The sequence below is a fragment of the Petaurus breviceps genome, unplaced genomic scaffold (assembly GCF_028583685.1).
Source record: "Petaurus breviceps papuanus isolate PSGF00001 unplaced genomic scaffold, PetGlider_PUasm1.0 171, whole genome shotgun sequence".
Lineage (NCBI taxonomy): Eukaryota > Metazoa > Chordata > Mammalia > Diprotodontia > Petauridae > Petaurus > Petaurus breviceps.
This window is the reverse complement of record NW_027185754.1, coordinates 24,403,356-24,419,642: the sequence shown is the minus strand read 5'-3', so window position 1 is coordinate 24,419,642 and position 16,287 is coordinate 24,403,356. Positions and strand designations below refer to the sequence as shown.

The following is a 16,287-nucleotide window of genomic DNA, read 5'->3' as shown; positions in this document are numbered from 1 at the left end:
GAGTATGGTATCAAATATTTCTCCCTTGCACCCTCACCTCAACCTCGTTATCCCTTTCAGGTGCTTTGGGGAATTAAAAGACTCAATGGCTTGATCAATGTGACCTTGGGAAGAGTAATGCCTGCCATCTTAATCACATTGGACAAATTCAAGATAACTTTTTGTTTTAAAAGGGTTAATTGACACAACAACACATTCTTGGCAAGAGAGGAAGAAAACCATGTCATGCTCATATTTATAATATCACACATTTTTTTTTTTTTGCCTTTTGGAGGGCAATTGGGGTTAAATAACTTGCCCAAGGTTACACAGCTAGTTTTTTTGTGTGTGTGGGTGTTAAGTGTCTGAGGCTGGAACCGAACTCAGGACCTCCTGACTCTGGGGCCAGCGCTTTACTCACTGTGCCACCTCGCTGCCCCACACAATTGATTCTTGATCATCATAACTGTAAGGTTTCAGACCCGGGAAGTAAAATTGTGGCGAATAGAACATAATCTTGGGTAGTCATGCTGATTTGACTTTTTGTGTGTGTGCTTTGTTTTCTCTTCCCCTCCTCTATCCCCATAATCTGTAGGTATCCAACTGGTTTGGCAACAAGAGAATCAGGTACAAGAAGAATATAGGGAAGTTTCAGGAAGAAGCCAATCTCTATGCTGCAAAAACAGCAGTGACGGCTGCACATGCTGTGGCTGCAGCAGTCCAGAATAATCAGACGAATTCACCCACTACACCAAATTCTGGTAGGTATTGAGCATTTTTCTCTCCTCTCTGGTACATGAAACTTCGTAACATACATCCCACAAAGCAGAGCAGGGAAGAATGGTCATGTGACTATGTGGCTGTGTGGTGAATTCCCTTCAATGTCCAAATGCTTACCTAATTTGTAGAGGCAGCCTGGGATAATGGAAGGAACACTCTATAGACTTTAGGTTAGGACCTGGGTACTAGTTCTGGCTCTGCCTGAAACTTAACTCTATGTCCTTGGGCAAGTTACTTGTCATCTCTTGGCCCTAATTTTCATATTTATAAAATTAAGGTGTTAGAACAGGTATTAGTTGACTTCTCTGGACCTCAGTTTTGTCATCTGTAAAATGAGAGGGTTGAACTAGATATCTGAGGTTTTTTGCCATTTTAATTTGTGATTCTATGAGTGAATGACCACCAAAATTTGACTACATATTATTACAACTTTATAAAGAAATGTGTAAATCAATTGATCTATAATGAAAACTATTTTTTTATTGGAAGAGTCAGGGATTTTTTTTCTTAGACATTTCAATAAAAGTATTTTTATTCAATAAGCAGATGAGCAAGTTCCATCTCTAATGGCTATTTTATTTACTCTTCAATGTATCACTTTAAGGACTAACAATGAGCTCGTAAAGCATGAAATATCAGAGATGGAAAATATATATATTGCTGGCTACTTAACGCAATTAAGATTAAAGTTTATTGCAAGCACTTTGTACATAGCATAACTAAGTACTATTGTTTTTCAGTTTTGTCTGACTTTTTGTGACCCCTTTTGGGGTTTTCTTAATAAAGATACTGGAGTGGCTTGTCATCTCCTTCTCCAGATCATTTTACAGATGAGAAAACCTAGGCCAACAAGGTTACGTGACTTACTTGCCCAGGGTCATACAACAGCTAATTGTCCGAGGCCAGATTTGAACTGAGGAAGGTGAGTCTTCCTGACTCCAAGTCTGGCACTCTATCCACTGCACCACCTAGCTGCCCAAGAATATGGTCCTGTTTATTTTAGAATTCTGTTAAATTTTGCCCGCTTCAATTTCTTTTACTTACATATCGTCTATGTTGTGTGAATAATAATAATCAGGTATTTAAAGTCGGGGGCATTATTAATATCAATGATAATAATACCTAACATTTCTCAAAGACTTTATAGTTATCCTATGTTTAATCTCATGATCTCAGATGTTCTGCATACCAACTCTAAGTACAAATACTATTCTGCCCCTCTAATGAAGAAACTGAGACTCCAAGAGGTGGAGTGACTTACTCAAGGTATCATAGCTATTAAGTGGTAGAGTAGATCTGGGCTCAGGCCTTTTGACTGATTCTTTCCACATTTATTCTTTATTAGTGCAGCCCCACTGGAATCACACTGCAGCTAAGTTTAGGCCAAAACTGTAAAGTTTACAAAGATGTGAACTTTACAGTGGGATAAAGAACATTTAAAAATTGTGGCAAACCTAAATAAAAATGAAAGACATTCTAGTACCCCAATAACAAATTGACTTAATTGGCAATTAAGAATCATTACCTTCCTAAGGAGACCTTTTAAATATACACACAAAAGTAAAAGTTCAGAGTATTTTTTAATAGAACATGAAGATTGTGACTCTCTAGGGGAAAGTTAAAATAGAGCTTGTTGTTAAAATCGAACTTCAAACAAATTTTTCTTCTCTGAGTAATTGTCCACCATGATAGCTAATGATGTTGAAGGGCCTTTTTTAAAAAAAAAATTAACTTATGGGCATAGAAAGAAAGGAAAGTTCCAGGCCAATGACTGCTGTATTTTGTACTCAACATTGCTCATTAACAAGACTGGACTCAAAAGCAAGTCCTTCAAGTGTTTACCTTTCTCTCATGCACCAGAACCCATGCAGGTGCTCTCCGTTCTCTTAGACCTTGAAATATTGATGTTATGCACAACCTTTTTCCTTTTCTTCCTCCTCTCCCTGTTCTCAATTCTCTTGCCTCTCGGTCTTTGGGGGTTATGTGTGTAGCTCTCTGTTATTCAGCTACTTAACTCTTTCCTTTCTAGGTTCTTCTGGTTCTTTTAACCTCCCAAATTCTGGGGACATGTTCATGAACATGCAGAGTCTGAATGGGGATTCTTACCAAGGGTCCCAAGTCGGAGCCAATGTGCAATCACAGGTAGGAGAAGTGCCCTCCAACTAGAGCCTTTCTATCAGGGTAGGGTTTGGGCTCAAAACTCCACCTTACTCTGGCTCCACTGAAACATTCTGTACTTCTCTGCAGAACCTATACATTCTATTTCTAAATGTGACCTAATAATAATAGCTCCCATTTCTACAACGCTTTATGGTTGACAAAGCGCTTTCCTCACAACTATCCTGTGAGGTAGGGAGTGCAAGGATTATTATTCCCATTTCACAGATGAGGAACCTAAGGCTCAGTTCCTAAAATCACACAGCTATTAAGTGTCGGAGCCCTAACTACCCCATTCTATAATTTAACAAGAATTCAAATAAACAGTGATTTTTGAAGATTCAAACCTGACAAACTTTGTGAATGCATTCGGCTCTGGCTTGAGCTCATGGCAGGGGGGGGATTGGTGCCTCTTACTTTTGTAGTTAAATTTGAGAGAACTGTTGGGTTTCCTTTTTAAAAAATATGATCTGTTTCATTGTCCTTTTTTTTTTTAAAGTCAGAACACAAAAATCTGAGCTGCCAAAGTATTTTCCATTCTCAATACAACTACCTACCATATTGGTTCAAATATAGGCCACCCCTAAATATAAAACATATCCCTAAGAGGACATCTCTTTGAAAGGAAAAAAAATTTATAAGTAAACATTGATAAAAAAAAAATCACACAAAATTTACCTTAAAATATACTGAGATATGAGTCTTTTAAAAACATATTTTTCAAATGTAATAAAGATATTTTATTTCTTTTTTTATCATTATTGCTCTCTTTGTCAATTTGGTTATTGTTTTGTGTATGCTTATTTAAGCATGGCTGTAGGCTACACACAGGAATTATATGATTCAGATTTGGGGAAAGAGTGCAGCCTATATTTGGACCGATAAGGTATTTAATACATCTATTGTGTGTGTGATCATGTGCACAAACTCACACTTATAAAGACGTTTTTCAGCCACACCCAAATGGTTGCTGTTGACCACATTGAGTCGAACCTACCATTTGTATTGCCACAAAGGTGTAACTGTTTTGCTGGCATGAGCAAACAAAGATGTGAGTTTAAATATGCAAGGAATTGTTGAAATTCTGCCAGTCATTTTTGATTGATAAATTTGTCTTTCATGGAAGATGCTAAATTCTTATGGCACATATAATTCAAAATGTTTCCTTTTGTAAGTGATGATCTTTTAATAGATTTGGGATGATGAATTCTGTTTCATCTCACAGGTGGATACCCTCCGTCATGTTATCAATCAGACGGGAGGCTACAGTGATGGCCTGGGAGGAAATTCACTGTATAGTCCACATAATTTAAATGTGAGTACCCTTGGGAGCATTATTTGGAAGAGCCATACGCATTGTCAGACAAACATAGTGACTAATAAATGGCCTCTGGGCTGGCTGCTCACTTATTTAGTATTTGTAATGGAGGAAAAAACCTCCCCTTCCCAACCCCATATCTTTTCCTTGTGATGAAGGATTTAACAAGTGAAGAAGAAGTTGTGGATTTTTCTTATTTGGAGGCTCTTCAGAATGAACCAAGGCCAAAGGAGATAAGAGACCCTGGATATTGTTAAGATGCTTACCAGACTCCAAACTCCCATTGACATTTTGTAATTTATAGGTTCTTTACTGAAGGTCAGCATATTATAAATTCTTTTATGTTCATTGTGCTCTTTTCCAGGTAGGTGGCATAGCTCATGCTATATTTTTAGATTCAAGCAGGAGAAGAATTGTGAACTCAGAAAATGTTAAGGCTGAATGAAGTCTTAGAACATAGAATGTTACAGCATAGGTTATTAAACATACAGAGTTGGAAGGCATGTTAGAAAGTAGGTGGTTTAACCCCTTATTTACCAGAAGAAGAAACTGAGTCCTAGAAAAGTGACTTGTCCAAGGTCACATAGCTACTTCTGAAAACATATGGAAAAAATTGTATTACCAAAGTCTTATCTGAGAAAATTTCATTCTCATGAGACAGTTGAATAAAGGATCAACTGCATGAAATTCATTTTGAATTTCCATTGGCTTATCAGTTTTTTGGGGGAAATAATTTTAACATTTCAAATAGTGATATTAGAATATTTGAATATAGTTGGAATAGTTTAGCTGGAAGAAAACTTAGAGATGAACTCTGAGGTCTAGAAAAGTTAGGTGACTTGCCCAACGTCATAAAACTAGTAAAAATTGAAATCTGGAATTTGAACCTAAATTTTCTGAGTCCAAATCCATTGTTTTTTTCTACTGTTATCATATTAGTTCTCAGTTCTTCCTACTTCAAGTCTTTAAATTTGTGGAAGGAAGAAAGGAGCAATAGACACAGAAATAGACACATAGAGAAGTCTAGCTTTTTTTCTTTCCTCTTGCAAATTTGGGAGATTTTTTCAGCACTATTTGTCATTCCCTGTTTTAACCCCACATACACCCACAATTTCTGGGCAAATAGAAGGGATTGGAGAGAAGTGTCAGAGAGCCTGAAATGGTAGAGAGCATAAGGTACTCAGAGTACAGTTTTTTATCCTGGTTCTGATACTTCTTAGCTGGATAACTGTGGGGAAATCCCTCTTTGAGGCTCAGTTTCTTCATCTATAAAATGGGAGAAATAATTCCACTAGCTACCTCACAGGGTTGTTTTGAGGATAACACCTTGTCACCCTCAAAGCACTAGATAAATATGAGTTGTTATTGTCAGTGAGAGAGTTGGAAGATTCTCCTTTTTTAAGGCTTCTGCTTGACAGAAGAGTAAATATTAATGATTTTAAAAGTGATTGAGGATATTCAATTGGAAAGAGGAAAAAAAGTACCATTAAATACTCCAATCTTTTACATTGGAAATGTCAAATCTTTCTTTTTGGGGTTTATAAATAACTCATAATAACCCACAACAAACCATATAAAAAGCCTTTTAGTTGCATTTCTCCTTTTTCATTTAAGCATTTTGAAATGCTTCAGAGAATTTGCGATATCCTTATCAACATGATAAAATATGAAACTGTGATTGCCTGCAGCATTTTACAGACATGAATTCCATCTTCACTGATGAGGCTTGATAAGGCGCTGTTGTATAATACAGTGCATAATCTCAAACCACCAGAGTAAGGATTAATTTATTTTGAAAAAAAGAATGCACGCTGACAACCTCTCCTCCAGCTGCTAAGCTGGGTAAAAATATTGTACATTTGTTGTTTATAAATTTGGATAAAAGAGGAATGATGTTTACTTCAGATGGAATATCTTTAGACTTGTATCTGCACAAGAGGCTTTCTGTTTTTAAGTCGATTTTCAGACCTTGAAAAAACAACTTACCTCCTATATTGGGAAGAAAATTTTTTATAATCCAAATGGATGTGCAGAGCTTTGGAGATATTTAAAGCATCATTGTGATTCTGGGGGTGGGAACAGAGAGTGTGAAAGGGAAGGATATTTCTAGTTTTGTTTTGTGTTCAAACATGAGATGATTCTGCAGCAGGGCTGGAAATTCTCTTTCCATTTGATGCTATTAAGCTCCACGTGGTTATTTGCAATTGCCTCTCTTATGGGTGAAGGAAAGATGCTTTATGGGATTATAGGATTTAGATTTAGAAGGGACCTAAAAGACTCCAAACCCTTTGTTTTCTGAATTATGGAACTGAAACTGAGTTGATTGAAGAGCTGGGATGGGAAACCAGGAGTCTCCTGATTCCAAATTCAGGGATCCTTTACAGGCTTATTCTACTTTACTACTATTAATTGATTCTTGAAAAAAAATGTAACTTTAGGTACTAAGGACAAGGAAATAGAGTTGAATTTGGATTCATGGTAATGTTGGGCTTAAGAACTAGTTCAGTTCCTCTCAAAATGCTGTAATAGCAAAGCTTTGCAATGGTCTGATGAGTTTAGGTTATATAGTATTAATAACACTATTGAACAGCACTGGTCAGGGAAATGTTATATAAGGTATGCTTAGAAGGGTTTGATAGTTAATCAAAAGACAGAGAACTCCTTAGAATAATGATTCCTGAAGGAAGAAGCAATAGCATTTCTATTTCTGTACTACAATCCCATGAAGGAGCCACTTAAAGCACTGTTCTCCCCATTTTGGAGATAAAGAAACTGAGTCCCAGAGAAGTGAATTGCCTGTGACCACACATTTAAGAAGGATCTGCTGGCATTCAAACTCAAACTTTCTGACATCAAATCTTCTTTACCATGCCATGTAGGAAAAGAGTTTCTATACAAAATATAATACAATCTAGACTCAAGTATGGTCAAAAACCATGACAAATTTATTAGTTCCTGGATAGTTTGAGTTTTTGAGAATGCACCTTTTTTTTTTTCAATAGATGCAAACTGGAATTTGGAGCAGGGGGGTTGTTTTGGTATCAAGCCATTTCTATAGTGTATTAGTACCTACTAACCTTTGGTGTATTGGCAGGCCTGTGTTCTGGGGGTAGTGTTGTTGCAAAGGCTAGTCTGTGCCCTGAGCATTTGGAGTCTGCCTGGCTCACCCTTGTCTCTCTAGAAAGGGCTGCCCCGTCACTTCCACTCAGTGTTCCCCAACTCATAAGCCCAGCACCTCCCTCTTCTTGACTGACATAAAAATATGTAGCGACAAGCTGTCTGCCACAGCAGAAATTTGATCAGACATTGATTTCAGCAATTGCCTCTATAGGCCAAGACATAAGGCAAATTTGTTTCTGAGCACTGTTATTGCTGATGCAGGTTGGATGCAGGAAGGGCCAGCGGCGTGTGGAGACATGTAGTAACATCCAGAATGGGAGCTACATTTATAGATAATTGGAAAACAGATCTGAATGGTGTGTGTTCCTCCACAGTTCATGCATTTTTATTCTAGAGGATCCAATTTGGAGGGAAATTCTGGCCTACATTCACAAGAGGTTATAGCGGGTGGCTGTCAGACATGCCCAGAACTGATGCTGAACTTTTTCTCTAGGAAGGGGAATTAGGCTTGAAGTTTAGGCTTCTTAGAGCTCAAAGCTTTGTTTAAATGTTGTCTTGTTAAAGTTCTCATTAATAGCTCACATTTTTATAGTGTTTTACAGTATACAAAACTCTTGCTATATCACAAACTCATGTGATCTTCACATTTGACTTAGGAAGTATGTATAATTGTTCCCCTTTTATTGCACTAGAAAATGAGACCTTAGAAGGTAAAGGTGACCTACCTTAAGTCACTATGCTAGTGGAAGAACTGGAAGGTGAATCTGGATCTTCTAACTCCAAGTCTAGTACTTTATTTATTTATTTTTCACAAGAGCAGGAAGGGGCCTTAGAGGTCATCAGAACCAACCTTCTCATTTTACAAATGAGGAAACTGAGGCCTATTGAGGTAAAATGACTCAACCAAGGTTCCTCAGGTAGTAAGCAGCAGAAACAAGCTTTGAGAACAGGCCACATAATAATAATAATAAAATAGCATTTACATAGCACTTTAAAATTTCTAAAATGCTTTACAAGTATCTCATTTTACACTCACAACAACCCTGTGAGGTTGGTGCTATTCTTATCTTCATTTTACAGATGGGGAAACTAAGGCAGACAAAAGTTAAGTGACTTGCCCAGGGCCATGCTAGCTGTAAGTGTCTAAGGCCAGATTTGAATTTAGGTCATCCTGACCCAGATTCAGTGTTCTTTTCCCTGAACCACAAGCTGTCTCCAAAATTTTGACCCAATCCAATGCTTGTATTGATTTACCCCAAGGTTGCTTTCCTCATGACTCCTTCTTAGATTTCTTTGATAATTACTTTATTTTGAAAAGCAATCCAACCACCAACAATTGGCAGCTGGTGAATTCCCGCCAATAATTGTGTGGCTGAGTCCCTTCTCCAACTTTCTACTTTATCACCAAGTTGTCACTCTGTGGAATGGCTGTATTGTGTACATTTAGTCTCAATATCATTTCACATTCTACAAAGTCCTGCCAGCAGATGCTTTGGAAAATACCCATCTAAGATACTGGTGTCTTTGAGGCAAACACTAGATTTGAGTCACAGATCTCAGGGTTGAGTCACAGATCTCAGTAGGTCACCCTACTACTTATTGTGGGACATTAGACTCATCACTTATTGTCTCAATCCCAGGACCCTCATTCATAAAATCATGTTGTTACTGTATGATAACAGCTAACATGTTAATAGGGCTTTATGATATACTTTCCTCCTAACAGCCCCATGAGGCAGAAGCAGGGCAAGAACAATAATTCACATTTTACAAGAGGGAAAATAGAGCATGAGAGGAGAGGTAAAATGAACTTACCCATGGTCATCTGGCCAAGTAAGAGTGAGTGCTCATGGCAGGGTCTGAAGCCAGATCTCTTCACTCCAAGCCTTGTGACCTCCCACTGCAGCCTACCACAGGGCCTGCATCAACTATCTCTAAGGATCTTTTCCAGTTCTAAATGTATAAGCTTCCAACTTGTTAGGGGGGTGGGTGGTGATGGGGACAAAATTATTATGTAAATTAAATATGTCCATTAAATATGTAAAGGCATATGAGCTGAACCTTTGTTTCCCATTCCAGGCTAATGGAGGCTGGCAAGACGCAACAACTCCATCTTCTGTGACGTCCCCTACTGAAGGCCCAGGAAGTGTGCACTCTGATACCTCTAACTAATCTCCTAGCAACACTTTTTCCCTGAGCTGATCTGCTTTGATAAGTGCATTCAGAGCAATAGGAGGAAAAGGAAAGAGTTGTTTTTTTGGTTTTTGTTTTTGGTAGCCCACCATCTACAGCTTTACTGTAAAACCTTGTCTTATTAGAGAACTTGGGAAACATGTTTTTTAAGGATTCATAATCATTTGTATTTATACTTAAAATACACAATATTAAAAAGCACTTTATCCAATTAGGCCAAGACTTAGCATTGTTGACAGCCCTGTAGCTATTTTATTCTAATTTATTATCAATTGTTTTCACGTGAATGGTTTCACAGTTGCCAATTACTTGACCTTAAGGGTAAAAATTCAATATAAGTTTAACCTCAATAGTGGGAGCAGACACAGAGATACATACACCTCACTGAACTTTACCTTCGGGCAGATTCCCATCAGAAAACCGAATGGAATCACAGAGTTCCACTGTATTTCATCTTTTCATATTTCTTAGAAAGCTGGAATAAAGAGACTGTTCGGTTATTGCAGTAAACGATGGTCCTGTTTCAGAATTACTCCTCGTCACATTTTTGTTGTGATCTCGTCCTTTATAATTTGATCAGAGACTGGTAGCATCTTTTCTCTCTCTGAAAGCATCAGTGCCCAGAGTCTACTCTGTAATTTAATCATGGATGTAGATTGTTCTAAGAGGTTGCTGCTTAGTTTTGTGAAAGCTGAGATCCGGGGGTTTACAGTATGAGCCGGGCGCTGCACACTGACTTGTCAAGATTTGCTACTTCCTCTTGGCAACAAAAAGGCACCGTTATATGGAGTGTTGTATATAGTGTAGCAAAAGAGTATTTATACATCTCACCAATCAAAACACAGCTTTATTACCTCATGCGAACTCATACAAACCAATAGAATTTCAACATGTTCTGTAGCTTAGAGTGCTCACTTACTACCTCTGAACAATACTCACGCTGTAGTTCGTCTTTCTTATCTTTTTGCATCTTGTAATTAACTCTTTGTTTCCCTTCATGAAATGTAATGTACATTGTAATCTTTACACACACACACAGACACACACACAGACACACACACATACACCCCAAAACAAAAAAAAAACAAAATCGTAGTTGCATTTGCAACTTAAAAAAAAATACCTAAAGAGGAAACATTGGGTCTTAATTTAACATGGAATCAGTGAAACTGTTGTAAATACTGAGAAACATTTTGAATGTTCTTCATCTTGTTACTAATCCACGCAAAAAAAAATTGTGATGCATACAGATTTCAGTATTCAGTACTGTATATTTCACCCTGTGTAACGGGGCCCCCTATCCTTTTTCTCTTTTGTATTGTATGCGATTCTGAACCTGATTGAGTCATGGAAATAATTTGTGGCAGTGATTCTAATGTATTAAAAAAAAAAAACGTTTCGTGTTACTTTCTAACTGGATTACACCCTGGATTGAAAAAGTCTTCCTTGTGGTAGTTATATGTAGTTTCAAACATGAATAAACTTTTTGCTTTCATGAACAAATGTTACTATAATTTCTTACTGTTCAATTTGAAACTATTAGCTGAAGGTACTGTCAATGGCAAAACATGGGGAAAAGTTATCCTAATGGGGATTATGCATCTTTTTTAAATACAAAAGGTAGTTGGCAGATTCTTGCCTACAAGGAAATTTGGAATAATCAACAAGTACTTATTAAGGGCCTAACCTGTGCTGGCTGTTATTCCAGGTACTAGGTACACAAACATAATGGATGAGACAATTCTCACCTCAAAAAGAGCTTATGTTCTAACGGGGACATAACAAATATATAAACAAGTAGATACAGAATATCATAGACTAGTAGAATTTAGCAGTTAATTTGGTCTAATTACCTCATTGTATAAATGAAGAAACTGAGTCAGAGAAAGGTTCAATGACTTACTGATTACTGATAGAGTCAAAAGTAGGAGCCGGGTTTCTTGACTCCTAAACTCTATGTAACAGCTCACCATTAAACCAAGCTTGCCTTTAGTATTAAAGATTTAACCATGGTCTAGCCAGCTTCGTCTCTTCATTGTGGTCTGTTTTGTGATGATAGGCTATTTAAGAGCAGGCAGTGTCAAACATAAAAATCTAAAAAGGATAAGTATTTGGTGTCATTTAAAAAAAAGACCACTACCAACAAAGCCCCACATGTTTTCTTTTTAGCTGACTTTATTAAATCTTATGAAATAAAATCAACTAAAAACTGATTAGGTTTTAAATGATATATTTTTAAAAATGTTTAGAACTCATATATACGTATCTCTTACTGACTTCTAAATCTTTATAATAGAAGAGAGGTCAATAACAGGTAATTGGCCTAGTTACTCTATCTCAAGGAAATTGACTCACAGGAAATCAGATTAATGTTAATCAGTTGCAGTAAATTGTCTATGATAAATATAACTGTTTGACTATTTCAGTTAGTGTATCTAGGCAAAGCCAGATGAAGAACCACTGTTACCATTAATCTTTAAGCAGTTATTCTGTGAGAGTAAACTTTATAAAATAGATTATTCTCTGAACTGTTTTCCTAATGTGGCCTTGTGACCTGCCTGTAAGAATCTCTACAATGGCTTCATTGGTATTTGCATGGTTCAGTTAGCTCATGGGCCAGCCTTTCCCTATCTTGGTACATAAACCAATTCCTACGCCAAGATATTTCACTTAAAAAGGACTCTAGGGGCAGCTAGGTGGCACAGTGAATAGAGCAACAGCCCTGGAGTCAGGAAACCTGAGTTCAAATCCAGCCTTAGACACTTGACATACTACTGTGTGACCTTGGGCAAGTCACTTAACCCCAACTGCCTTGCCCCACCCCCTCAAAAAAAATAGCAACCCTAAACAACCCATGAATCCATTAGCATAGGTACCTGCTCTGCCAATCATATCCTCTCTCTACCTCAGGTCTTCATAAGGTACTATGGCTAAAGAAAAAAAGTCAGCTGGTAAACCTTCTGGAGAGGATTTTCCTTTCCCCTTAAGTCGGCTAGTCTTCATAGGAGTTTTACACACACACACACACACACACACACACACACACACACACACACACACTCCTAACAAATCAAATAGAAGATGGTAGAGTATTTTATGGAAAAAAAGGAAGTAGGGAGAGCAGAAGGCAGGAAGATATAGAAAGATATCTACACCTATAGGAAATCTAGTTAACTATATATGTGTCTATATATACATACTGTGTGTGTGTGTATATATATATATATATATATATATATATATATATATAAAACCTTTTGCCACACCCATACTTGAAGCTTTTCTAGCTTCTTGAGCAAGCTTTTTCCAGAGTGTGTCTCCCATGCTATATATAGTCTTTGAAAACTCATGGCCTCCTACATTACCATGATGAAACTTTAGAAGAAGATATAACTGGAAGCATTAACATTTTTTTAATGCATGCGGAAAAACAGGAGTTATGCAACTTTATTTTATTTTCCAATCCAACAATCATTGCTAGATCCCAGGGCTGCAAAGATAAAAGAAGAAACATTCCCTGCCTGCAAGGATCTTACATGCTATCGTTCAAGGAGACAACACTTGATAGTGTTTATGACACTTCCACAGAACTCTCTGATTCTACCTACAAGATGACACTACTCAAACAGAAGATGATTGGTTGCTTTAGAAAATGTTTTCTTATCTATTCAAATGATGTATTTTCCCCAGGAAATATGTGAGCTTTCAGTTAGTTGTTCCCTCAAAAAAAAGCATTTGGTGTCATTTAATCTCCATCTCCAACTCCCAGTGCCACCATGATGCAACTCAAACCCTCATATCCTGGTCTGGCCTTGATTCTACTCACTCTCACAAGCTGAGTCACATGATCTGGGGCCAGATTGTACTCCAACCCTCAAAATCCTACCAGTTCACCTGGCTCTGCTGCATAGTCTCCATAACAGGAAAGATAACCCAAGTATTATCTGAGTATAGGCTCACAGAAAAAGGTAACTAATAATGTGTTGGGTAACAGCTGGATAATAGATACAAAAAAAATCTCAACAAGCTGGACCAATGGGCTGAAACTTACAAAATGAAATTCCTTAGGGATCAATGTAGTCTTATACTTGTTTTAAAAAGTTCAAAATAAAAGTTCACATTGGGAGCTGGGGGAGAAAGAGCTAAATTCAAGTTTTACAACAATGAAAAAAGTTCTAGAAATGGTAAGGTAAATACAGAGCCAGAAGTAGGATGTGATGATCAAAAAGGTTAAGACTCTAGGTTGCATTACATTAATAGAAGCAATACCCAGAGTAAATAAGGGGGGTTCTAGCCTGCTGTCCTTTTCCATACCAGATTCAAAATCTTGTGCTCAGTTTAGAACTGTGTAATTTAGGAAGGACACTGAGCAAGCTGGAATATGTATCCAGAGGTGGGTCACCAGACTGGAGGAGAGGTCATGGGAGAGATGAACAGGAGACCAGATCCAACAAAAAATGGCTGTATGTAACCTGTAGAAAAGCACAAAGTAGACATAATTGTTATCTTCAAATACTGGAAGATGGGAAGTAAGGAGGAACACATTTATTAAGCATGAATTACGTGCCAAGCAGTGTTAAATGTTTTAGAAATATAATCTCATTTGCTCCTCACAATAGCCCTGGGAAGGAGGTGCTAATAATAGCACTTCATATACTCATTTTACAGCTAAGAAAACTGAGGCAAATGGATTAAGCAAATTACTCAGGGTTACATTGCTAGTCTGAGGCCAAATTTGAACTTAAGCCTTTTTGAGTCCAGCCCAGTGAGCTATTTACTCAGCCACCTAGCTGCACAGGAGGACTTAGCTTCATTTTGCTTGGTCCCAGATAGAAGATCAAGAAAGTTGTGGTGAAGCAGATTTCTTTTGTTTTTCTTTTTTGCTTTTTGGAGAGGGGAAGGTAGGGCAATTGGGGTTAAGTGACTTGCCCAAGGTCATATGGCTAGTTTTTGTGTTAAGTGTCTGAGGCCATATTTGAACTCAGGTCCTCCTGACTCCAGGGCCAGTGCTCTATTCACTGCACCACCTAGCCACCCCAGTGAGGCAGATTTCAACTGGAAGTAAGAAAAGGCCTCCTAATGTTGCAAGGGCTGTCCCCCACATGTAGCATGGGGGTGTCGTTCAGTAGCTTGAAGGGAGAGAGAATAGACATCTCTAGACTCTTCTTTCGCTCTCCTCCAAGGGAGACTTTAATTCCCACCAGGAAGACAAGTAAGAGTGGGGCTAGAAGCTTGACCATCTGGTCTCTTCAGAGAGAAGGGGTATTGGACTAGAATTATATCAGTCTGCTTCCTTAAATATCATTTATCTAGGAAAAATGGTTTTCAGGTTCAATCAAACTTATGATTGCTATTCCTGCCCCCAAGCTTTATATCCACGGATTTTCTCCCTTCCTACCAAATACCAGTTCCACAATGAACATCATAGCAATTAGCAAAGAAACCCCATATATCCAATCTAATAACTAAACAGAAATCAGAGAAAGCATAAATAGGAGATGGACAAACAATGCAGAATAAAGGCACTGTCCCACTGGGAATGGGTTAGCATCTCAATTGAGAGAAAGAGTCTTAGACCTCACCCAAGAAGAAGTTGCCTGAAGTCCCTAGAGTAGCAATCTGGGGGTGGACACATGATGTGTCTAGCTCTTCTTATGATAACTTTTTTCCCAAACTATTCTTCTCCCTTCAGCAACCTGAAGTGGGGTTCACCTTTTCTACCTTCTACTTTCTCTCTTGAAACTAGAAGAGTAACTTCACTCTGTAATGTCTGGTATATATTCTCTTATGTATGCGCTCTCTGATTACTGTTTAGCTATGATTTGGATAAATTTTTTTTTTGCTACCTGCATTATGTGTTCATTGTGGAACTGGTTATTTGGTAGGAATGGAAATAAGCCTTCCATATAAAACTTGGACTCCTCTTACCCCCTGCCCCCTATTAATAAAACAATAGAAGTTGGCTTGAACTTGAAAACTATATTCCCTAGATAAAAAAATATTGAAGGAAGCAGGAAGATGTAATTCTAGCCTGGTACCCCTCTCTCTAAGGACAGCAATGGAACCAAACTTCTGTCCCCAATCTCCTGTTTCCTTTCCTGGAAGAAAATAAGGCTGGGGGAGAAGAAGCTAGAGACGTCTACTCTGCCTCCCTTCAAGATACTCCATAACAATCCCTAGACTATATGAGGGAGAGCAACTCTTTTTTTTTTCTTTTTGGAGGGGAGAAGGCAGGGCAATTGGGGTTAAGTGACTTGCCCGAGGTCATACAACTAGTAAGTGTTAAGTGTCTGAGGCTGAATTTGAACTCAGGTCCTCCTGACTCCAGGGCTGGTGCTCTATTCACCGCCACCTTGCTGCACTGGGACAGCAATACTTGTTACACTAATAAGAAGAGATGTTTAAGGGTGGAGTTGGGCTACTTTGAAAGAGAACGAATTCCTCATCACTTGAGGTCTGTCGGCGTAGGCTGGACGTTTGTCTGCTCCTGTGGCGATTGGAGAGAGGTTCTCAGTTCATCTGTGGCTTTGCCATTAAGGGATCTCTCAAGTTCCTTCCAAATCTGAGAATCTGTGATTTTGTTGCAAATTTTGCGGAGTGTGAGATGAGGGAGAAAGGTGGGCTGTGGAGATGATGATTCTGGTACTCATGAGCTAATAAAAACAAATAGCCAGGCAGCTGGTTACCTAGGGACACATGCACACCTGAGCACTGTTAGATTAAGTGCCATAAACACCTGG

General features: G+C 38.1%; 1 protein-coding gene across 3 annotated transcripts in view; it reads left to right on the top strand.

Annotated features, from left to right (window-relative positions):
- Positions 1-11,050, top strand: part of PBX3 (PBX homeobox 3) — a 302,896-nt gene extending 291,846 nt beyond the window's left edge. For 2 of the 3 annotated variants that reach the window (XM_069082730.1, XM_069082732.1), the window contains exons 6-9: positions 575-740; positions 2,789-2,901; positions 4,142-4,231; positions 9,434-11,050. In XM_069082730.1, coding sequence (XP_068938831.1) covers positions 575-740; positions 2,789-2,901; positions 4,142-4,231; positions 9,434-9,526 — 462 coding nt within the window. In that variant the 3' untranslated portion in view covers positions 9,527-11,050. The remainder of the gene's footprint in view (positions 1-574; positions 741-2,788; positions 2,902-4,141; positions 4,232-9,433) is intronic. The other variant, XM_069082731.1, reaches the window with a different exon arrangement.
- Positions 11,051-16,287: the final 5,237 nt, after the last annotated feature.